Source organism: Xyrauchen texanus, chromosome 5 (genome assembly GCF_025860055.1).
Source record: "Xyrauchen texanus isolate HMW12.3.18 chromosome 5, RBS_HiC_50CHRs, whole genome shotgun sequence".
Taxonomy (NCBI): Eukaryota; Metazoa; Chordata; class Actinopteri; order Cypriniformes; family Catostomidae; genus Xyrauchen; species Xyrauchen texanus.
Window position 1 is genome coordinate 33,678,900 of NC_068280.1, and position 25,229 is coordinate 33,704,128.

General features: G+C 44.4%; 1 protein-coding gene across 1 annotated transcript in view; it reads left to right on the forward strand.

Moving 5' to 3' along the window:
* LOC127644179 (neuropeptide Y receptor type 1-like) overlaps nucleotides 1-24,503 on the forward strand; it is a 37,534-nt gene extending 13,031 nt beyond the window's left edge. Inside the window, exon 3 of the mRNA XM_052127238.1 lies at nucleotides 24,087-24,503. Coding sequence (XP_051983198.1) covers nucleotides 24,087-24,503 — 417 coding nt within the window. The remainder of the gene's footprint in view (nucleotides 1-24,086) is intronic.
* Nucleotides 24,504-25,229: the final 726 nt, after the last annotated feature.

Here is a 25,229-nt window from a genome sequence, read left to right on the forward strand (position 1 = left end):
AGTTGTAAAAATTAAAATGAGAGCTTGGGGTGACAGAATGAGCATTCACAATCACTATGACGATAGCTCACATTTCCGAGTTGCATTGCTGTGAAGCATTTGTTAGTATTCAAGTGAAGTGACCGAGTTTTTTCAAGGATGCTTGCCACTTTTACACCCAATTAACCACTGGCAGTTAGTTAAAAATTGGAACAACACTTACACCCACACGCACACATAATGGATCTATATACGCCTTATTCTTTCTCTTCTTCCATCTTCCTCACACATCTCTATTTCATCCCTTATAACCTCATTTTGAAATTGTGTATTTTGGGGGTTTTCAGACCAAACAGTACTACTTATTATGTTTTTAATAAGATCACATATTTTATTTAATATTTACTTAAAAATAACTAATGAATTAAATAATAGATAGAAATTAGATATAAAAATGAGAATAGATAGAAATAATAGAAAATCTAGATATGTTGATCTATTGACAAGCCTGTCATATATTTTGGAACTTAGGCCACATCCACACTAGTGCATTTTTGCTTAAAAACTTTATTTTAATTTAACTAAAGTCACCGTTTTTCCAAAGTGTGCAGTAGTGGAGAGCATTTCCAAAATTCTCAATTTTCTGTTGAGGAAAACGCTGTTATGGTGTGGATTAGAGGCATAAACATAGCTAAATTAATGCATTTTGCAAGGAATGACTAACAAATGCAACGAAACGTGTGGATGTGACCTGGCACTGTGTTATCCTATCCAGGGTATGACAATATTGCAGCGATATGACAATATTTTGAGCAATTACTTTGTCCACAGTGAAAGCGAAAATGATGCGTGATGCAGTGAATTCAGTGATAGTAGATCGAAAGTTCTGCTGTTGATATCGGTCTGCGCTTATCAAAGTTCAAACTAGTGGCCAAAGGTGGATGCGATGCCTGGCTGGTGGCCTTTGGCAGATTGTAGGGACCCATTTTAAAGACCAGCTATGGGTTAAACACCTTATATGAACAATTGTGTGCCTAGGTCGGACCTTTCGTTGATCCAGTCACATCAAGCTATCGCACACTCATAACATGTGCACAAATGGTCAAAACACATCATCGTTTCCATCACCTTAATGTGCATTTTAAATAATACGAAATTTAGAAAATCCACCTCCTCCTTACGCATTAAATTTAAAGTGAATTTTGAGGGTTTATTCTTATATCAAGCGTTTCCATTCAGGATTTCTAATGCAACATTTAAAAATGTGTATAAAAATTGTTATATGGAATGGCTTAAGAGAATGCAAGTACTTCCTGGATTTCATGGGACTGGAAAGGTGATTGGTTCTGAATTGATGTAAAAAAAAAAAAAAAAAGTCTGATAGGGGATGGGTTTTTTAGCAGCATGAAAGTAGCTCAGTTATTTTTTAATAACTGAGCAACTGTGTACACAAAGCGCTACATTTGTCACAATTTATTGCAAACACAGAAATGGAGCCGAGGGAGGAATCAAATGAGCTCTCCTAAACCATCATCTTTCTCTTGTGCTGGGTAATCCAAGTAATTGAAGTGAATCAGTTCTTTCGGACAGTTCATGTAAATAAGCAATTCACTTATGTTTAGTGTCGGAAATACTAGTTCCTTTTAGTTAGTTGCTTCATTCTGACATTTCATGTAAATGAAATATTTAATGTAAATATTTCACTAATTTGCTTGAGCCCCTGCTCAAGTTGTCTTTTCACTGTCACTGCCATCTTTTTTAATCAAAATATTTAGTTAAAATTTTTGCTTCTGTTTGTTAGTATATTTTGACTCGTTATATAAAATAAGGAATTTTCTACTTTTATTATGTTAAATGGTCTACACTATATATGTATATTATATTATATTATATATTATATTATATTTAGTTTAAATTACGGCTGTCAATCAATTTAAATATGAAATAATATTTTTGGAAGTGGAGGGGGCGGGGCCGGAATGTCGAACGGCCAGTCCCCAATCAGCCTGACGGGGCACACGAGGGATAAAGGCGGCCGGTGACGACGGTTCGAGAGAGAAAGAATTACGGGCATGTCCGTCATGTGTGTGTTTATGTTTGTGATTTTGTTTTGAGTTTAATTAAATATTATTTATATTGATGTAAAACGGACCAAGGAAGGGACGGAAACAGGCGTCAGCTTAAGGGGTAAGCTTTATTTCTCACTTAATTTATATATATGACACACAGGTATTCTTGGCCTTGTTGTCGGGCTCTCTCTCTCTCTCGATGCTCTGTGGCTGCTGGCTTTTATCCACTCTCCTCACGCTACTGCAATTAGACACAGGTGTTAGGCTTAATTTTAGCTCAGGTGTAAGCGCCCTTACCGCTTTTCTCTCCCGGACGGGCGCTTGACCACGCCCCCACTGCCACATACCCCCACCGCCCCACTCAGGCCGGGACGTCATCCGGCCTGCCTACCACTCCCCCCCATTTCTGGAGAGGAAGTCAGCGGCAGCCATCTGCACCCCCGGTCTGTGGACCACCTTGAACTTAAAAGGCTGGAGTGCCAGATACCAACGGGTGATCCGGGCGTTAGTATCTTTCATGCAGTGGAGCCACTGCAGTGGGGCATGATCCGAGCAGAGGGTGAAGGCCCGCCCCAGCAGGTAGTAACAGAGGGTGAGGACCGCCCACTTGATGGCCAGACACTCCTTCTCTACGGTGCTGTACTTGGTCTCCCTCAAGGAGAGCTTCCGGCTAATGTACAGCACCGGACGCTCCTCTCCCTCCACCACCTGTGAGAGTACGGCCCCCAGCCCTCTGTCTGAAGCGTCCGTCTGTAATACAAAGGGGAGAGAGAAGTTAGGTGTATGCAAAAGCGTCTCCCCACAAAGTGCAGCTTTAATCTGAGTAAACACCTGTTGGCACTGCTCCGAACATTGGACCGGATCTGGAGCCCCCTTTTTAGTGAGGTCAGTCAGCGGGCTGGTGACATCCGAATAATTAGGCACAAACCGTCTGTAATAGCCAGCCAGCCCCAGGAACTGCCTCACCCCCTTTTTGGTCTTGGGTCTAGGGCAAGTCGCTAGTCGCCGCGGTCTTATCAATTTGGGGACGCACCTGGCCATGACCCAAGTGGAACCCCAGATACCGTACCTCCACACGCCCAATCGCGCACTTCTTAGGGTTTGCTGTGAGCCCCGCCCGCCGCAGCGATCTCAGGACGGCCCTCAGATGTTGCATGTGCCGCTGCCAATCATTGCTATAAATGATAATATCATCTAAATAGGCAGCGGCATACGCGGTGTGAGGTCTGAGGATCCGATCCATGAGTCGCTGAAGCGTGGCGGAGCCCCAAACAAACCGAAAGGAAGCGTCACAAATTGGTGTAATCCAAACGGCGTCGTGAAGGCTGTTTTCTCACGGGACATTGGTGTCAAGGGGATCTGCCAATAACCCTTTGTTAAATCCAAGGTCGAATAAAACCGAGCCGTACCTAACCGATCGAGCAGTTCATCAACACGGGGCATTGGGTACGCGTCAAATTTAGACACCGCGTTGACTTTTCTGTAATCCACACAGAATCGAACAGACCCGTCGCTCTTCGGAACAAGAACAACCGGGCTGGACCAATCACTGTGGGACTCCTCTATTACGCCCATATCAAGCATCGCATCTAATTCCTCCCGAACTATTTTCGTTTTGTGTTCAGGTAAACGATAGGGGCAGCTACGTACCACCACGCCCGGTTCGGTCTCGATGTGGTGCTGTATGACGTTTATACGGCCCGGTAGAGGAGAAAACACATCTGCAAATTCCGTTTGTAAATCGGAAACCTCTGTGAGTTGACGCGGTGAGAGGTGGTCTCCACAAGTAACCGGGGTGTTGAGATTGCGAGCTTTGTTTACCTCCGGTCCGAGCTCCGCCCTCTCCGGAACTACCGTGGCCAACGTCACAGAGGCCGCCTCTTCTCTCCACAATTTCAGGAGGTGATATATTTGACGCGCACCCCCTCTATCGGTACGTTTAACCTCATAATCGAGATCCCCAACTCGTCGTGTGACCTCAAAGGGTCCTTGCCACTTGGCGAGTAATTTAGAGCTCGATGTTGGGAGCAATACAAGTACCTTATCTCCCGGTGCAAATTCCCGTAGCCGAGCACCCCTGTCATACAGCTGGCGTTGGCGTTCTTGAGCCTGGAGCAAATTCTCCTGTGTTAGTCGCCCCAGTGTGTGGAGTTTTGCTCTAAGATCAAGAACATACTGAATTTCATTTTTGCTATTAGAAGGTCCCTCCTCCCAAGCTTCGCGGATGACGTCGAGGACCCCGTGTGGGCGTCGCCCGTACAGCAGCTCAAACGGGGAAAACCCTATGGAGGCTTGTGGGACCTCTCGTACTGCAAACAACAGGGGGTCCAGCCACTTATCCCAATTTCTAGCGTCATCGTGTACGAATTTACAAATCATGTTCTTGAGCGTTTTATTAAACCGTTCCACTAGGCCATCAGTCTGCGGATGGTAAACGCTAGTGCGAATCGATTTAATGCCCAAGAGCTCGTAAAGTTCGCGGAGTGTTCGTGACATAAAAGTCGTGCCTTGATCGGTGAGGATTTCTTTCGGAATCCCCACCCCGGGAGATTATCTTGAAGAGTGCCCCTGCAACACTACGTGCGGAGATGTTGCTCAGAGGCACTGCTTCCAGATATCGCGTCGCGTAATCCACTAGGACTAACACGAAGCGATGCCCGCGTGCTGTCCGTTCTAATGGCCCGACGAGGTCCATCCCAATTCTTTCGAAGGGGGACCTCGATCAATGGTAGAGGGCGCAATGGCGCTTTTGGGGTGGCCGGTGGGTTTACCAGCTGACATTCACGGCACGCCGCACACCACCTGCGGACGTCACCGCCAATGCCTGGCCAATAGAAACGGGCTATTAGACGGAGAAGTGTTTTTCGTTCCCCTAGGTGACCGGCCATAGGATTATAGTGAGCCGCCTGGAAAATCATTTCCCGGCTGCTCCGTGGAATCAACAATTGTGTCACCTCCTCATTTGTTTGAGCGTCCTGCGTCACTCTGTACAACCGATCTTTAATAAGCGAAAAATATGGATACGAAACGCCGACACCCGGCCGGACTTGTTGACCATCGATTACTCTCACTTGGTCAAAAGCGTGCTTAAGGGTTTCATCCCGCGACTGCTCCAAGGGGAAGTCCCCCTCCGGGAATTCCCTGAGAGGAGGGGCGACAACCTCGCCCCTTCCCTCGTCATTCGGCCAATCAGTACCCAAAATTAGCGGATGGGACAGAACTAACCGTGGGAAGACACAGGGGAAGGGGAGAGAGAGGAGGAGGGCTCATCCGCCCTCGGTATCGCCGCCAAGTGGTCCTCCGCAAGCTGGACAGCTGCCTCCAGCGACGGCGGGCGGTGGCACTGGACCCACTCCGCCGTTCTCCTGGGCAGCCGTTGCGCGAATTGCTCCAGCACCACCTGATTGATGACTCCCTCGACGTCACGGTCCCCCGCGAGCAGCCACCGCCGACAGGCGTCCCGGAGCCGATGAGCAAACGCGAATGGCCGATCTGACTTCTCTAGCTTCATGCTCTGGAAGAGCTGGCGATTCTCTTCCGGGCTCTGACCGACCCGTTGCAGAATGGCCCTCTTCAGGTCAGAGTAAGCCAGGAGGTTTGTCGCCGGCAGTTGTTGTGCCGCGAGTTGGGCTTCCCCGGACAGGAGAGGAATTAGGCGGGCTGCCCACTGTTCGGGCGGCCAGCCCCAGATTTCTGCCGTCCGCTCGAACAAGTCGAGGAAGGCCTCCGGATCATCTGCTGCCCCATCTTCTGTAACGTGGGCGGAGGTAGCGTAGCGTGGGTGTCCGGGGTCGCGGCTGGGGCCGACGCAGTCTCCTGGCTGAGGAGGCTCTGGATAGCGAGTCGGTCCTCTGCCTGAGCCCGCATGATCTCGAAAAAACGTCGATCTTGATCCTGTCGGAGCTCAAGCAGGGAATGTTGGTGGCCTTGATGGAGAGTAGCGAGGGACTGGAGGACTTCCGCCAGCTGGGAGGACTCTATGGGGCGACTCTGTTCCATAACTTGGAAAAAAGGTGTTCCTTCTATTCCCGGGTTTCGGCACCAGTGTAAAACGGACCAAGGAAGGGACGGAAACAGGCGTCAGCTTAAGGGGTAAGCTTTATTTCTCAATTAATTTATATATATGACACACAGGTATTCTTGGCCTTGTTGTCGGGCTCTCTCTCTCTCGCGATGCTCTGTGGCTGCTGGCTTTTATCCGCTCTCCTCACGCTACTGCAATTAGACACAGGTGTTAGGCTTAATTTTAGCTCAGGTGTAAGCGCCCTTACCGCTTTTCTCTCCCGGACGGGCGCTTGACCACGCCCCCACTGCCACAATTGACAAGCCGGATCTCGCCTCCTCCTTGCCCTCTAAAAGAGTGGCGCAAATGAAAAATTTATTTTTCAAGATTCCTTTTTCGTTTGTGTATGTTTCCTGGTTGCGATCTTACCTATCCACTTCCCACGGCCACTATCGCTGCCTTTCGTGTTGAGCACTGCCCATGCAGGGACAGCACTTGTGGATGGATCATGCTCTCACTGCCAGGGCATGATTCTGGCAACATTGTGGTCATGGCTTTCTCTCGTAAGAGGGAAAGCCACTCCAGCGGCTCCCCAACTCGGTCCTTCTAACCACGGGTATGAGGCGGGGTCGGTTAGCACTGGGAGCAATTTGGGGTTTTCAATGGGAGACCCCCCACGGATCTCCCATTCCCCAGCACGCTCGTTTGCCCCAGCGAGTTCGTGATGTGGCCTCCGGCTCGTCTCAGGGAGAGTTTGCGGTCGCGGCTCGCGAAGTGGATGAGCTTTCGATTACAGCATCAGAGAGTGAGTTGGTTCAGTTTGTCGCCATGCGCAGCTGACGGCCATGCTTGCCCGGGCAGCTGCGAGCGTCGGGATGGAGTGGAATCTCCGCCCCCCCGAACCCTCGCTGCCCGGTGATTGTTCCTGGGGCTCTGAGCGCTGCTTACAGCTGCGCCACGCCCCCGTACCTTTCCTCCCGGAAGTGCATGATGAGCTCACGCGATCACGGCAGGCACCTTTTACTGCACGGTCTCGGTTCGCGGGCACGTCCTCTCTCACTACCCTCGTCGGTGGCGCTGCCAGGGGGTGCTCGGCGACTCCCCAGGTTGGTAAGGCGATCGCGGTGCACTTGTGCCCGCAGAACGCCGCCACCTGCCGGAGCCGTCCGAGTCTCCCTTCCAGGGCCCGTGGGTTTACGCCCCCAACCCATCGCGTTGGTTGATCAAGTTCGCCAGGCCCCCGTCCAGGTTCAACGGCATCCGCTCACTGCGGTGAGAGGTGAGAACGCCACTGCCTTGCACGCGGAGATCGCCTCCATTCTACGAAGGACACGATAAAGCCTGTCCCTCCAGCCGAGGTGAAGAAGGGGTTTTACAGCCCCTACTTCATCGTACCTAAAAAAAGGCGGCGGGTTGCACAGACTCCCACCGAGATGCTCACGCAGAAACGCATTTTAGCAAGCGTCTGGCATCCGGATTGGTTCGCGCCGGTAGACCTGAAGGACGCGTACTTCCATGTCTGATTCTTCCTCGACACAGACCCTTTCTCCGGTTTGCCTTCGAGGGTCAGGCATATCAGTACAAAGTCCCCCCAACACAGTGACGATTGCATACATCAGCCGCCAAGGCGACCTACACTCTCGTCGAATATCACAACTCGCCCGTCGTCTCCTCCTTTGGAGTCTGCAGTGGCTCAAGTCACTTTGAGCAAACCACATCCCGGGCCACCTCAACAGCACAGCGCAGCGGTTACACAGGAGAGAGTGGAGACTCCATCCTCAGGTTGTCCAGCTGATCTGGAGTCGATTCGGCAAGCACAGGTAGACCTGTTCGCTTTCCCAGAATCCTCCCACTGCCCACTTTGGTACTCTCTGACCAAGGCTCCCCTCGGCACAGTTACCCTGGCACACAGCTGGCCCCTGGGGCTGCGCAAGTATGCGTTCTCCCCAGTAAGCCTACTTGCACAGATGTTGTGCAAGGTCAGGGAGGACGAGGAGCAGATCCTCTTAGTGGCCCCTTATTGGCCCTCCCAGATTTGGATCTCGGACCTTATGCTCCTCACGACAGCCCACCCTGGTGAATTACCCTGAGGGGAAGACACCATCTGGCACCCGTGACCGGACCTCTGGATTTTCGATGTCTGGCCCATGGACAGGACATGGAAGACTTAAGTGGCCTACCACCCATGGTGGTAGACACGATCACTCAGGCCAGGGCCCCCTCAATGAGGCGCTCTTATGGCCTGAAGTGGCGTCTGTTCACTCAGTAATGTTCTTCCTGAGGTGAAGACCCCCAGAGATGCGCAGTAGGGTCAGTGCTTTCCTTTCTGCAGGAAACGTTGGAGGGACGGCTGTCCCCCTCCACCTTGAAAGTGTATGTAGCCGCTATATCGGCGCATCACGATGCAGTGGACGGTAAGTATTAGGGAAGCACGATTTGATCATCAGGTTCCTGAGAGGTGCGAGGAGGTTAAAAACCCCCCAGGGCACGCCTCGTTCCCTCGTGGGACGTCTTCGTGGTACTTCGGGGCCTTCGGGGAGTTCCCTTCGTGGCCCTTGATTCAGCAGAGCTAAAGGCGCTCTCTCTGAAGACCGCCCTTCTGACGGTGCTCACCTCCATCAAGAGGGTAGGGTCCGGGTATGGTCTCCGTGGTGTCCTCCTCTTTAGAGGGAGGCCCCCCAGCTTGGACCATATATTTGGCCCCCAGCGGAACAATTTCGTTCCTTTTGGGAGAACAATAGAGAGCATGCCACGCCTGAGCAGTTAGCCATTCCCCTAGGTGCAGGGGACCGCTTCATGCCTGCCAGTGTGTTGGGGTAGTTATGTGACGACTTGCTGCGCTGGCTACGAGGCACACAGAGGTCTGCCCGTCTTGCACCGCCAGTCTACGTAACTCTGTTCAGCTCTTGTGGCGTTTTCCATCGGGACCCCTAGTGTCAACTCATCGACACAACGTTGAGTGAGTGACAGATAGGAAACGTCCCTCCTGCCACAACACTGAACCAACCGCTGAAATGGCCGGGTCTTTGGCTCGGCTCCTCAGTGCGATGCCTGATGTGTGTTTGCAGCATCACTCCTTATTTACCCGTATGTCTGGGGGAGTGGCATGCAAATTCCACACTCCAATTTCCATTGGCCTTTTCTCAAGGTCAGAAATGTCTGGGCTCCGCAGGAGCGACCCTTAGTTTCAACTCATCGACACAACGTCTCGTTCCCTCCATCAGGGAACGTAGGTTACATCAGTAACCGAGACGTTAATTGTTGTTATCTAATACAAACCAATGCATCAACAACACCTCATAGCAATGGCATACACTTAAATTAGTATTCATCCTCACTGTTCAGGATCATCTGGAGAACTTCCTCATGTGAATCGCATGCCATCTTCCAAAAGCAATGAAAAATCAATCTGATGAAGCTTGCTGATACTTTTGTAGCATTGATGGGGTGTTTGCCATATTCATGAGGATCATCCCAGATCATTACCATATGAATAGTGCGCTCTGCTAATGGGTGTTCCTAAGAGCTGAGCTAATGAGATGAGAACGAAAATCTGTACCTCTCGTTAGTTTCCCAAGCATAACATAATCTGAGAATATTTGTTTTGAATTTGAATGGGTTCATTTAAAAGTAGACATTTCAAGGTTTTTATAGACATATTTATCATGCCTGTGCGGCAATTATACACTGAGTTTCGGTTCATTTTTGTGACGTGCTCTCTAAACAAAAATGTATCCTGTTTGTTTTTTGTATTTTACTAAAGCACAAAGTTTTGTTTTTATTGTGAGTGGATACAAATAAAAGTAGACCCTTTGCAGTTTCAAATGCTTCCTCTTATCTGTATGACCATGAATGATAGAGTATTTTAAGATTGCCATTGTTATAAGAAGCCAAGTGATCAGTGCCTCCATCGACACCAGAGGATTAAAACTTACCTATTGATTGGCTATGGGGCAAAGGCAATCAGCCCTACAGGGTATCATCGAACACTCATTGTACATGCACATTACGTTTTTCAGATCTCCCTTGATTAACACTGAGGACAACAGGCTAGCTCCATGCATAGGGAATGAGAACGATTAATTGGCTTTAACACAACAGGCTTCAACACAACAGACCTTAAAGCTGAAGGATGTCATTTATGCACAAATAGTGCCACCAAACAGAATTGAAAAAGAAATTTGTTTTCAAAACAGCTTTCTGAATTTGCCCCCAGTCTGTCGTTGGTCAAACAAAGAGATATCCCCACCCAAACTAACGGCAATGGATGAGTAACATTGTTCGGGTGGGCCCTTAAAAACAAACAGAGCAATATTTATAGCATTACAGAAACAAAGTGATTATAGTTTTGAGGAGAATTAACCTATAAATGGCGTACTTATAGTTGTCTCTGCATATTAAGCTGGGATAGGAGAAAATATTTTAACACCAAAAAAGTTACATTATAGATTTTCTCAAAATCTTGTATATATACATAAAACATGTTACATTTTTTAACTTTTATTTGTACTAAAACAAGTTTAAGATGTTTTCTTCAAATAATGTATGAATATACCACGTATTTTGCACAACAGTGCCACTTCTGGCGAGGCGCAGACCCACCTGCCCCTAATATAGAGATGCCACTGTTGTTATATATTTAAATATATTTTCTTCTTTAAATTTCTTCAATAGTTGTGTGTTGAGGATTTATCTGTTTGCACGCTGGCTACCCAGTGCATGCTGGAGGAAAAGAAGCCAAAAGAGCAACAAATGTAGTGTCACTTGATGTCACTCTTGTGGATGGTTAGAACAAAAACTTGGATTATCATGAAAGACATTGTATCAGTTGTCACTTTTTCATGTTGCGCCTTGTTAGGACACAGTGCAACACAGGATGGAAAAGGCACTTCTGTTAATGGGACGAATGGGCAAAGTTATCTGCTGATGCTGATATATATTGGTCTATCACTAACACAAAGTATAACTGAAGCATTAATATTCAGTGAGATCCTGGGATAAGGCTGTCATTCAACCATCCCACAGTCCAATACTTCAGAATGTGACACCAACAGAGATTCTGGATGTCCAGTCAGGGCAGAAACTGTCAGATTATATCAGATCAGTCTTTGTCTCAGTATGTCAGACATTATGATTCCTATTATTCCAATTATCACATTTATTAAATCACATTTATTAAAAAAAAAACAATATACAAAGCCAGTCTCCAAGGACAAGCTTTGGAGAATATAATTTGGACATGAACACATATTACGTATCATAATGTATGTATTGTATATTTAATGGAATTTGGGTAAGCCTGGCTTTCAAGTATGAGCTGAAGCAAACAAGCTACAGATAAACACATATATTTCTCTTTCTCTCTTTCACTCTCTCTGCCTGTGGGTTATTTTGTCACACAGTTATTTCAGGTCACAGGACTCTGCGCCAGTGCCGCCATTCATCAGATAAAGAGAGAAAAGAAAAAAAAGGAAGGAAGGAGAGCTAGAAATAAAGACAAGTAGAAAAGGGGTCTGGAGTCAGTTGTCCTGGCAAGACTCTGATCTGTTTGTGTCTATGCCATGAACTAATGATCAATTAATTTATCTTTTTGAGCCAATAAAGGCACCTATGCATGCATGGTGGGTGGAAATTGCACAGATATTCTGATTTAGGTGGACAGAATGCTTTTCAATCATCAAGAGAGAGAGAGACAAGGCTTTTAAGAATGGCACAGCTCTGCCCCATAGCTACACAAAATCACATTTTCATGCATGAACACACTCACATAACTAAACATTAACACCTAATGTAAACTCTTGTTTTTTCCCCTCATTTTTATTTTCTCTGAATTATGTTTGTTTTTAGAGTGCATTGTAAAAAAAATTAAATAAATAAATAAATAAATACTGTGTGTGTGTATATATATATATATATATATATATATATATATATATATATATATATATATATATATATATATATATATATATATATATATATATATATTATAAAAATAATAATTTGTAAAAAAAACTAAATTGAAAGTAGTTCAAAAGGAGTGCAATGAACTGCAGTTTCTAACTTTGGCACCACAGTTAATTTACTTGTTTAAGGTAGTAATTCACCCAAAAATGAAAATTCTCACACTCCCCCTTATGCCATCTCAGACTTTCTTTCTTCTGCTGAACACAAACAAAGATTTTTAGAATAATAATAAAAGAAGAATACCACATTTTGAAGGTCCAAAAAGCATATAAAGACAGACCACATGACTTCAGTGGTTTAATCCATATCTTCAGAAGTGATATGATAAGTGTGGGTGTGAAATAGATCAATATGTAAGACCTTGTTACCATCAACCTCCACTTTCACTTTCACATTCTTCTTTTGTTTTTGGCAATTCATATTCTTTGTGCATATTGCCACCTACTGGGAATTTAAAGTAAAAAAAAAAGGAATTTATATATTTAAATATTGATCTGTTTCTCACCCACACACATCACATTGCTTCTGAAGACATGGATTTGACCACTGGACTCTTTACTTTTACACTTTTATGTGGTTTTTGGAGTTTTAAAATTTTGGTACTCATTCACTTCCATTGTGAGGATCAATTGAGCTGAGATAACCTTCTTAAAATGTTTGGTTGTGTTAAGCAGAAGAAAGAAAGTCATACACATCTGGGATGGCATGAGGGTGAGTAAATGATGAGAAAATAAATATTTTGTGTGTGAACTATACCTTTCATTTTTAAATTTTAGTGGGTTGACATTTTTTAAAGCCTGGGATAAGAGAAATCTCCATACATTTGTTTTGATTTATTTAAGTGTTCTGTGTGCATATTAAGGAATATTGTTCTGTGACACCGCAGTGATTTTTCAACACTGCCACGAAGCGTGCATACATTCTGTAACGTTGTGTTTGTGGCCCAGAATAAGGGTGCTGTTTGTGTTCAGTCTGTCAGTTTGTTTTGAGTCAATAATATAAAAGACAGAAAACACAGTTAGAGCAAGTTAGAATGCATCTTTGCATGAGCATTTTGAATGGGAGTTTGTGCAAGGCCCGGTTGAAAACTCACAAGTCTAAGATCGGTTGTAAGCCGCCTCCTTTCTTGGGTACGATGAAGTAAGGGCTGTAGAAACCCTTCTTCATCTCGGCTGGAGGGACAGGCTCTATTGCATCTTTGAATAAAAGTGTCGTGATTTCCGCACGCAGAGTGTTGGCGTCTTTGCTGTGCACCATGGTAAAGCGGACGCCACCGAATGGGGACGGGGCCTGGCGAACTGAATTGCATAGCCGAGGTGCGTCCTGAGGCTTTGGTGCTGAGAGAAGTCTCAAAGCACTTACCTCCCTCCGCACACCCGGCAGGGGGCGGGTAAGTGACTGAGGAAGAGGTCTCGTGTAGGCATCCTCTGGACTCGTCAGCACCAGCCAGCCGGGTGGCAGCAGTCGTGGGTCCGGAAGCGAGGGCTTCTGCGTTCGGGGTGCCGGGACTGCTGGAGTGTGGCACCGGGTTGCCATGAGAATGGCATTTGCGGGCCATATGACCCAGGAAAAGAGGAAATTGTTCTAATATTGAGAATGTGGGTACTTCGGGGTGCGGCAAACTAAATAACTTTAACTGAAGATTCTCCTAGTGGTCTGCTTACCAGCCATCTCAGGTTGTTCATCTCAGGAATGCTTGGTAGCCCTCTGGGTCCTTGAGGAAGTTCAGGAGACGGGGGGCATGCACTTCCTGCGGGGTGCTTGATGCTGAGGCTGAGAGTTGGGCCCAGGTTGAGGCAGAGCTGTCTGATGTTTGGAAGCCGCAGGAGGATGCCCTCGGCAAGCAGACAGAGCACAGCCCGCGCTGGTAAAGCGGCGGGGCATGATGTAGGAAATGGCCTCCATCTGTCTCTTCACCACTGAGAACTGCTGGGCGAAGTAGTCAGCGGTGTCACCGAATAGACCGAGCTGTGAGACGGGAGCGTTGAGAAAGCAAGCCTTGTCTACTTCCCGCATCTTGACCAGGTTCAGCCATAGATGACGCTCCTGGACCACAAGGGTGGACATTGCCTGCCTGAGTGTCCGCGCTGTGACCTTCGTGGCTCAGCGCAGTTCCTGCAACACGTCGGGGTCAGGACTACCCAAGTGCAGATGTTTGAGTTCCTTGGCCTGGTGAACTTGCAGGAGGGCTATGGCATGTAGTCAACGAGCATGCCGGCGGGCGGGTGGTTCGTGGGGATGTACCTGGCGAAATCGAGCACGCTGCCGTCCCCAAATCGCCTCCATCGCCAGCTGGGTCATCCTCAATCCCGTGGGAAGAAGGAGCAATGCGGGGGGGGCGGCTGGAGTGGCGTTCCTCTTTAAGAAGGAAAGCCGAGACTGCAACGTTGCCATGGTAAGAACACGAACCATCCACAAACACTACCTCAGTGACATCACGGCCCAGACACACGAGGCAGCGCCTGTGACCGTCAGGAGCAGGAGAAATCGACCGCATCCAGGAAGGGCATTTTTTTTAAAGACATGTCCTGAAAAGGACGTTCATCGCCAGCTGTATATTGCTCTTTTAGAAAAATAAACTCTCTTTTAGTAGTGCTGTCGCCCAGGGGCAAAGCTGCACTGCCGTGCAGAGATGGAGAAAGCCGCTGATATGCGCCTTAGATCCAACAGCATAAGCTCTGCAGAGGTGAGTGGAACAGTAAGTGACCTCAGCTCGCTGATTGCACAACCGCTCGGTTCCGAAGAAGAAATCTGAATGAACAGATGCATGATTCCCTCCCTTTATACCCGTATGTCTGGGGGAGGGACATGCAAATTCTGTCTGCCAAATTTTCATTGGCCTTTTCTCAAGTTCAGAGATAAACGAGGCCTTCAAGAAAGTCCCCTAGTGTCGCTTCACTCGACACAACATCTAAGTGAGCTACAGATGGGGAGCCCACAATCACACACATATCATCATCCGAAATGTCAGAGCAACTGTTTCCCCACTGTGTTCTTAATGATGACTTGCCCTCAGGTCAGCTATTTCTTTTGAGCTCTGGAGAGTGAGTCATATGTTTGTGTATTTAGTCGTTGTTGGTGAAGAGGGTTTGTTGATTACAAATTTAATTCAAGCAGGGGCGTTGGAACAATCGGTAATGATGGATCTCATTAAGTCTTCAATGGATTATAATTACTGGATTAATGATAATCCATGACATTATCATACTTACGTTTACTTTTATCATACTATTAATAAAATAAAAGTGGTCTGGTCTTCTAGTCTGGTTTTGTTCTGTCAATTTCAGTCAACAAAGCAGAGCATATGTAACCTATATTGGTAAATTCTTAAAAGGTAGGTAAAAAAAACTAAATCTGAAACCAAGCTTTCAAAAAAGAAAGCACAGAGAGTGTGAAATCTGGGTTCAAAATTGACTTTGCACCTGCAGTGGCAGGTGAACTGAAAAAACTGTTTCTTACCTGCCATGAATTTGTATCACAAATATATAGTATTTCCTTATAACAACAAATTATTTAGCTATTTTTTCAACCATATTTGTGACAAACAGTGCTGGTCATTGAGTCACTCAACATGAGCCAGTCTCCGTCTCCCAATATAACTGCATCAGTCATAAAAACAAGAAAATACATTCTAATTTTGCTAATAATTTATTTTAGGGGCTTAATGCAAAATATATTCCATATAAGTTTCACCACGTTTTAAAAATGATTGGTAAATTGGTTGATACATTTTTGACTGATAAAAAAAATGCTAAGAAGCAAGTACATTTTTTAGAAGAAGGTTTGTATATAAATAATTGGTAACCTGCAATTGTTACCTTAAGGTGCTATTTCTACCTGATCTAACCATTAAAATGTGTTTTTGTGTGTGTGTTTGTGTTTGTGTGTGTGTGTGTCCCAATAAGGATAGTAAAGCCCGACATTTTTGACGTTGTGGGGACATTTTGTCAGTCCCCATGAGGAAAACAGCTTATAAATCATACTAAATTATGTTTTTTGAAAATGTAAAAATGCATTAAGTTTTCTGTGAGTGTTAGGTTTAGGGGTAGGGGATAGAATATAAAGTTTGCACAGTATAAAAACCATTATGTCTATGGAAAGTCCCCATAAACCATGGAAACCCAACGTGTGTGGGTGTGTTTAACTTAATCTCTTTATGTTGAAGCAGTGATGTCATATAATATTTTGGACTTTAGTGGGAGCAGAAGTGTAGCGGTTAGCGTGCTGCGCTACGAACCTGGTGACACGAGTTTGATTCCTGCTCATGGCAAACACCAGTGACGATTATCTGAACCGGTCCTGGGCCTCCCCTAGGTCGACTCAGCCTAAAATGAGTACCTGGTGTGGTGTGTAAAAACATCGCCACTGGGGAGACAAAGGCGGTTGGGCGTAGTGCTGGCCACCCATCCCCTTGTGTACTTTTCTGGCCTTCATAGGTGCTCGCTAACAGCACTTGCCCCTACAGTCTGTTAAGGCTAAAGGGGGGATCTTTATCTTTGTCTTTGTGTGTGTGTTTAACTTAATCTCTTTATGTTGAAGCAGTGATGTCATTTAATCTTTGGACTTTAATAAAACCAGTTAATTTAAACATTACCACATGCAGAACATTTTCTAGGTTAACATTTTATTCTTTTTATGTCTTTCACTGTGATCACTCAGTAAGTTGACATGTTGCTACTGAATGTTCCGGTTCTCTTATGTTGACCCCATTCTACTACTGACAAGTGTCATTTCCCATCAGACATCTTTGCATCAATTCAAATGTATTTAACTTTTCCTGTGGCGATACTGATAGCATGTTGTTCGAACAGACTTTAAGAAATTACATTCACATAATCAATGATGAGTGTGATTTGGAGATTGTATTTTCCAACTAGGATTACATTTTTTACACCACTTACTGCAGGGATGGGCAACTTTGATGGTGACGAGGGCCAACATTTTTTCTCCTTTCTACTAGAGGTCGACCGATATTGGTTTTTTCAGGCCGATGCCGATCTTTTGAAATCCGGGTCGGCCGATGGCCGATTATTGCTGCCGATTTATTTTGGCCGATATTTGGCCGATATGTGCTTGTTTTTAACCTCTTATTTGAACCTTTTAATTGAAAGAAAAAATGTAACACAAATAATTACTTAAGATAGACAACATTTCTCAACAAATACATTTATTGAACACTTGACCAATCTGCACTTGTACACTTAAATTAAAAATGTATAATGTAAAAACATATTGTATAAATAATGTATAACAAATATATTAAATAAACGAAGCAGGTGTTACGAACTGCTCCGAGACACGAAGGTTGAGATCCAAATGCAGCTTTAATTAAGGGGCAAACCAGACACATAATCCAATATTCAGAGCATCCAAGAGAAGCACAGGCATAACTAGGGATGGATATCGTTAAGTTTTAATGGTACTACTATCTTATCGATCCGGTACTTTAACGGTATTCTTAACGGTTCTTTTTGTTATATATATATATATATATATATATATATATATATATATATAACACAAAGATAAACGTTATATAGGCACAGTGATTTAATTTCAGGAAGGTCTACTAACATTACTGTTCAGGTGTGTTCTAAAAAGAAATCTAATAAAGTTATCAATTGTAAAATAACACTGCATAGTTTATCATAGATAGATTAATGCTTATTAATGCAGAAGTTATTCATTCAAGAGCTGTAAGTGATTTTCTCTTTGCCTTTTGTTATTTGATTCGCAGTAATGGCTCAATCGTCAGCATGTTTATTAGGATGCTTCCCCTTTAAGACCGAGTTCAGATCTAATAGGTGCACCATATTTTCTCCCAACTATTTCCATAACTACGTCCATTTCAGACATAAACTGTGTTTAAGTGAATCTCCAAGCCGGTCGTTTTGACATATTTTTGTGTATAGTTGATCGTTTAGACGCGCACATGAAACCCAAAGTAGCCTATACTTTACTTGTCTCTTTGTGGTGTGTTTCGGAGCACGCGCTGCCTTGGGAACGGTATCTCTTGCGCTCTTTTTATTATTAAACGCGTCCCGCAATTTAGCAACAGTAGCTAGACTGCATTTTACAACAATCACCGATCGTGCTGATTCTGACGTTAAGTTTGAGTTTTAGGGAGAAATGTCAGTGCACCGCTGTGAAGGGAAGGAAGTTGTGCTAGACAGAATGCGAATTATGTATAAATATTATTTTTATAATCTTTGGAAGGCGAAATCTAAAATAAAATCAGACTAATATCACAGATCTAAACCAGGCAACGTTTGAATGTTTAGTTCTGTCACTCATTTAGCTGGGCTCGTGTTGTGCTCGCTGTAGCACCGCATGAGCGAGATCTCTCTCTCTCTGACTGCGAATAGCTAAATTGCATCACAGACAAATGGTTTCATATTGTTATACATAGAAATGGCTGGTGAGATAAAATAACTTTCTCTTTATAGCAATAATAAATGTATTTTCTTAATTTCTCCAGTACTGACAGCAGAACCGATAACGTCCGAGCTTACCAAAGCCAGTCCTTCAATAGCCTATAGCGCGTTGGTATCTTTTTTATTACTTATTTCTCTGCATGGAGTGACAACCCTCTCAAATATAAGACACACAAACAGAACAAATAATAGTCTCAGATTCACTGTCTGTAATTGCAAATTTCTTGCTTACTTGTCATTGTGACATGATAGCAACCCTTCTGCTGTGATAATGCAACTTCAACTACGCTATCAATATCCAAAGTAGCCGAACGTCATGTCGCGTTTTTTCTCGAAGTTGGCAGTAACATATCAAAAGTTTTTAATTAAATATAAAGAAGTTATACAAATTTAATCCTTACCGTTTTCTCAAAGGAACTTAGCTCCTTCCTTAGGCACTAGATGAGGTCTGCTCACTCTGCTGGAAAATGACTCTAGGGGTACCAGAGGCATACAGACAGCGGTTTAGAGATTGGCAGAAATCTGAAAGACAAATGCATGTGGAATTTGTGAGAGAAATTAAAACTCATTTTAATCGCTGGTGTTCTGATTCTGATGTCAAAACTTTAGGTGATTTAAAGGAGTTGGTATTGTTAGAGCAGTTTAAAAATTCGGTGCCACCCCGTATTGCTACTTATGTAACTGAGACTAAAGCTCGTACAGCGTATGATGCTGCGATCCTTGCTGATGAATATGCTCTAATTCACAAAAACAGTTTGGACAAAGGGCATTCAAACAAATTAGACGAGAACCTGATTGGATTGTACATGATAAGAGTAGGGAAAATCTTGATAGCTTTAGAGGTAGATCATTGCGTTCACTTGGGGAAAATGAATTAGTTGATGCATGTAATTACTGCCAGGCCAAAGGGCATTGGAAAAATTAATGTCCGATAAAGTGCCCACAGATGCGCCTGCCTAATAATCGGCTTGATATACTTGGATATTGGCCGATGCCGATTATGTTAAAAAATGCAAAAAATTGCAAAAAAAAAAAAAGGCCAATTAATCGGTCGACCTCTACTTTCTACCAAAGGGCCAGATTACAAAACCTCACTCTCACATTGTTCACCCCTTACTCAATTACCTAACCCTATGTATGACTAATGCAATGTGTTTGAAAGATTTTATGAGTTATGTAAAAACTATTAAACTATTTATATATATATATATATATATATACAAAATATATGTAGTTCAAATGGACAAATTCATGTTCAACTGACAAGCTATATTACTTCAATAAAGATTATTATTAAGAAAATAAATGTCTCAAATATATAGTCTTTACATTTCCAACAAGAATCCTATTTTCAACCCCACTTCAGGCTAAATCCACATGAATCCAGATAAATGTGAAAACAGTGTTTTCATTTTCAAAATACTCTCCATCCACACTGCTGTCTCCAAAAGTTGCTGGTCAACATTGAAACATCTAAAAAGCTGAAAATCCCCTTACTGCGTATTCAGAAAAAAAAATTGTAAGAAGCGTGGCCCTGCGTCATTTCCATGTACATATCATGTTCTGGCACCAGAAAACAATTCTGAGTAAACTTCCCATCGCTTTTGAAGGAATACACTGAGAATGTTGCACAAAGTAACATTTATCTTTAACAATGATATCATATTGTATAGCAGGCACAACAATGCCTCTACATCATGCACTGCCATCTTGATTGTTTTGAATTACGTCACATGACGACAAATGAGTCATCGTTTTCGAAAATGTCAGTTTTTCCTGTTCACACTACAATGCAAAGACAGTGTTTTCAAAGCGTATGCTCTACTTGGGGGAGCGTTTTCGAAAAGCTCCTTTTTCGCTAGACAAAAACGTAGCAACATTTTAAATGTATTCAACGTGGTATGTCAACATGGCAGATAGGTCTGGCAAACTTGCAGCAAATTTGCCATTATTTTCACATGCAAATGAGCTTTGTGTAAACTCTTTGTTGTCGCCAAAAGCTTGCTGTAAATTCACCACTACTGGTGAAGAGCTGCAAAGTTCTGGCAAAAATTGGCAGCGCATCACAAGCTCAATTGCTTGTGACAATAATTAGTGGGAAATTTGCGGAAAGTTAAAAGCAAGTTTGTCAGAATTCTAGATTCTGAGTGCTTATTAAAATGTAAAAATCAAAATATTATCACTGAAATTCAAATTAACAATACTGAATACAAGAACATAACATTTGAGTGCATAAATACATTAAATTTTAATACCACACACATGCACAGACTGATCAGTTCCAATGAAAACACATCTCAGTGTTCAAAAAACTTTTGAACTGTGAAAAATCTGACAGGCCATCTCAATCACGCATTTCTTTGCAGTTTCTAGCGATAAATATTTTCGCTAGCCTGAGCGAAACAGCATAAGATGCCATTGGTGATTCTCGCACGGTTACAGATTTGGTAAAAAGTTGCCCTTCTGTTACTCACTCGACGTTGTGTCAATGTAGTGACACTAGGGGTCGATCTTGAGAGCCCAGATCTTTGAGAAAAGGCCAATGAAAATTGGGAAGTGGAATTTGCATGCCACTCCCCTGGACATATGGGTATAAAAGGGAGCTGGAATGCGGAATCATTCCGATTTTTCTTCTGAGCCGAGCGATTGTACTATCAGTGAGCTGAATACTAATGCTGTTCTATTCACCTCTACAACAGCGTATGCTGTTGGATATACGGCGCATTCGGACACTGAAGACTCGACTGGGCTGCCACCTTCATGTCTGCCTGCCCAGTCTGAGGCCGATGCAGATGCTTGCCTGGGCTGCCGAGAGTATCGGGTTGGACTGGAACGCTCCAGTTTCCCCTGAGTGCTCGTGGCTCGATGATTGGTTCCTGGGTACGGGTTGCCCCCCTGGTTCCTTTTTTCCCGGAGGTGCATGACGAACTCACAAGGTCGTGGAGGGCACCTTCTGCTACCTGAAACAGACTGAAACAGTTTGTCCACTTTCACTACCCTCAATGGTGTGGTGGCCCACTGGTACACAGAGGTCGATGCACCTGTGCCCGCAGAATGTCACCACCTGGTGGGATCGTCCGGCACTCCCCTCCAGGGCCTGTAGGACTACGTAGTCTCTGACGAACAAAGCATACAGTGCTGCTTGACAGGCCACCTCCACCCTGCATGCCATGGCCCTCCTGCAGGTACACAAGGCCAAGGCACTAAAAGAACTGCATGTGGGTTGTCCTGATCCCGATGTGCTGCAGGAGCTGTGCTCAGAGACCTACCTCGACCTCCAGGTGACGAAGGTCACGCGCGTGCACTTGGGCAGGCGATGTTCACCTTCGTGGTCCAGGAGCGCCACCTGTGGCTGAATCTGGTCGAGATGAGGGATGCCGACAAAGTATGCTTTCTCAAACCCATCTCCCAGATTGGACACCATTGAAGACTTTGCCCAGCTGTTCTCGGTGGTGAACAAGTTACCCTCGTGGCCCCATTCTGGCCCACCCAGACTTGGTTCTCGCACGCTCCTCGTGACAGCACCTCCCTGGCAGATTCCTCTGAGGAAGGACCTTCTTTCTCAGGGATGGGGCACAATCTGGCACCCGCACCCAGACCTCTGGAACCTCTATGTCTGGCCCTTGGATGGGATGCAGAAGACCTAAGTGGCAGGAGAGGTTGGAGGGGTGGCTGTCCCCCTTCATCTTGAAGGTATACGTAGACGCTATAGCCGCACACCACAATGCAGTGGATGGTAAGTCCCTAGGGAAATATGACCTGATCATCAGGTTCCTTAGATGTGCCTGCAGGCTTAATCCTCCCAGACCATGCCTCTTCCACTCATCTGATCTCTCCGTGGTCCTCCTGGCTTTCAGAGAGCCCCATTTGTGCTGTTCGAGTCAGTCGAGCTGAAAGCCCTCTCCTTAAAGACTGATTGCGCTCACCTCCTTCAAGAGGGTGGAGGACCTACAAGCGTTCTCTGTCAGCGACACTTGCATGGATTTCGGTCCAGCAGATTCTCACCTGATCCTGAGGCCCCGACCAGGCTATGTGCCCAAGGTTCCCACGACCCCCTTCATTGATGAGGTGGTGAAACTGCATGCGCTGACCCAGACCCAGCCCTGTCGTTGATGTGTCCGTTGCGTGCTTTGGCACCTACTTGGATTGCACGCAGAGCTTTAGATGCTCTGAGCAGCTCTTTGTCTGCTTTGGTGGACAGAGGAAAGGGAACACCATCTCCAGGCTTGCCCTCTGGATCATGGACACCAGACCCAGGCCGTGACTGCCCCCTTGCGGGTTCAAGTACACTCAACAAGGAGTGTGGCGTCCTCGTGGGCACTGGCAAATGGCACCTCTCTAGCAGACAGCTGGCTGGGCAACACCCAATACCTTCTCGAGATTTTACAATCTCTGGGTTGAGCCGGTTTCGTCCGGTGTTCTATCAGGTACAAACAGGTAGAGTTTGGTAATATGGACAGCTGGCTGGGTGTATCGCTTGCGTGTTAGCACCTTTCCCCTCCTCTGAGACGAAAATGTGCGCTTCAGTATACGTAACACGGTTTAGCTGTTGTGGCGTTTTTCCATAGGGACCCTAGTGTCACTACATCAACACAACGTCAAGTGAGTGACAGAAGGGGAATGTCTCTGTTACTGTCGTAACCTCCGTTCCCTGATGGAGGGAATGAGACGTTGTGTTGCGTCTCGATCCCTCCATCAGGGAACGGAGGTTACGACAGTAACCAAGACGTTTTGCTGCCAGTGTATTTCCCATTTTGACTGGAAAACGTGGTTTTCTTAGTAATTTTTCTTCTGGCATGAGTAATAAAACAATTGCCCATCCCTGACTTCTGGTTAGCTTTAATGTTGGGGTTTGTATAACTAAAACTTGTTGCTTTGCAACTCGCTTTTGTCCAGAAACTGGAGCTCACATGTGCCCATATGTTCAGCAACACATCCAGATTTGGCCACTGGGGTCAGTGGTTTGAATGTCGTTAAGCACAAACCGATTTCAGCTGAAGAATTTTCAACCTATTTTTGACGTACTATCTGGTAAAGTAACATAAAAATATGCTTCATATGGTAACATCCAAATTAACTGTTTTGATTCAATAATTGGTTTTTATTAAATCTGACTGCATTTACCTGACAAATTAGGTTACACCAACGAAAGTATTTTTTGGGGGTTAGTTAGAAGTCGAAATAATCTTTGAAGTAACAATTACAGGTTACAACTTTTTTCAATGTTACTTTGAATCACTTAGGGCCAGACTGTCATTCTTACAATTGACTTAAATAATGTATTATGTTGCATTTCCTTATAAAGTTACTGACCAACTGGTTAACAACTCTGTTTTATTTATTTATGTTAAAATGTATTTATATTTTGTTGGATAAATCTCTGGATATTGTTAAATTTCATATACAGTATGTGAGATAAACAACATTTGATTTACGCCCCAGAAACGTAAACCCTGAACATCCAAATGAGGAATAATCCTGTGCCCAGGACTTAACCTTTGGTGCTACGGCCCTTATATAAAGTATATACTGTAAAAAAAAAGGTGCATTATTTGTACATTACAGATTTTAATTGTGTTTATATGAGATGCAATCTTATGAAGAAATCTTTTTTCTGTCCTTCCACTCTTCTAGATCTACACCCGTCTACAGCGGCGGAATAACATGATGGACAGAATGCGTGAAAACAAATACCGGAGCATTGAGAATAAGCGTATAAACATCATGCTCTTTTCCATTGTTGTGGCTTTCGCTGTTTGTTGGCTCCCGTTAAACGTCTTTAACGCTGTCATCGACTGGAACCATGAAGTCGCCATGAACTGCACCCACAATCTTTTGTTCTCACTGTGTCACTTGTCTGCGATGTGCTCTGTCTGCATAAACCCAGTGTTCTACGGGTTCCTGAACCGCAATTTCCAGCGTGACCTACGGACCTTCCGACTGTGCAAGATTATGTCAGCACGAGAGAATGAATACGACATGGTTGCCATGTCCACTATGCACACAGATGTATCCAAGATGTCGCTAAAAATTAGTAGCCTAGATCTCTAGCCTAGTCAATTTTAGTATACACAGTGGTCTTGTCTGTTTTAGGAAATACACTTGATAAAACCTCTCATAAGATTTACTTTTAGATACAAATTTTGCATTTAGAGTAAGAGTGATTTTCAGGTCCCTACTGCATGCCAAGCATAACAATTTATATTTACCATGCTGTTTTACGATATGTGTTCACAAAGGTTATGTACAAGACTTGAGTAAATTATATGCAGCAATGTGCAGTAAGATATCATAAAATTGTACATACTGTAAAAAGTCAAATGAGAATGCTGGATACATTCCTTGCAAACATCCAATGCCCTGCACCAATTAGGAAGTCAAAGACACACGAAAATACTGCAATGTTCAGAGAAGTGTGCTGAGCTTTGATCACTCTGATAAAATCATCCTGCTGTGTTCTCTGTTTGACTTCAGTGATGAGTAAAACATGACGAAACAAAGCAAATGAAGGCAAAGCCCAAGAGGTCATGAATTTCAAGATGGATTTTAATGTATAATTAATGTCAGATGTGACTTCAAGAGAACATTTTGGGTTATGTTTCTGAACTGAATTACATTTCTTTGAGTTCTGAGTGATGAAAACAAAACTGAATATATTTTCTTCTTTATCCCTTGACAAACCAAACCTGCATAAAGTAAAGGCCTGTTCTTGTAATATAAATTATTATTTTTTGTATTCAAGTGTTGAATACTATTGTAAAAAATATACTATTGAGC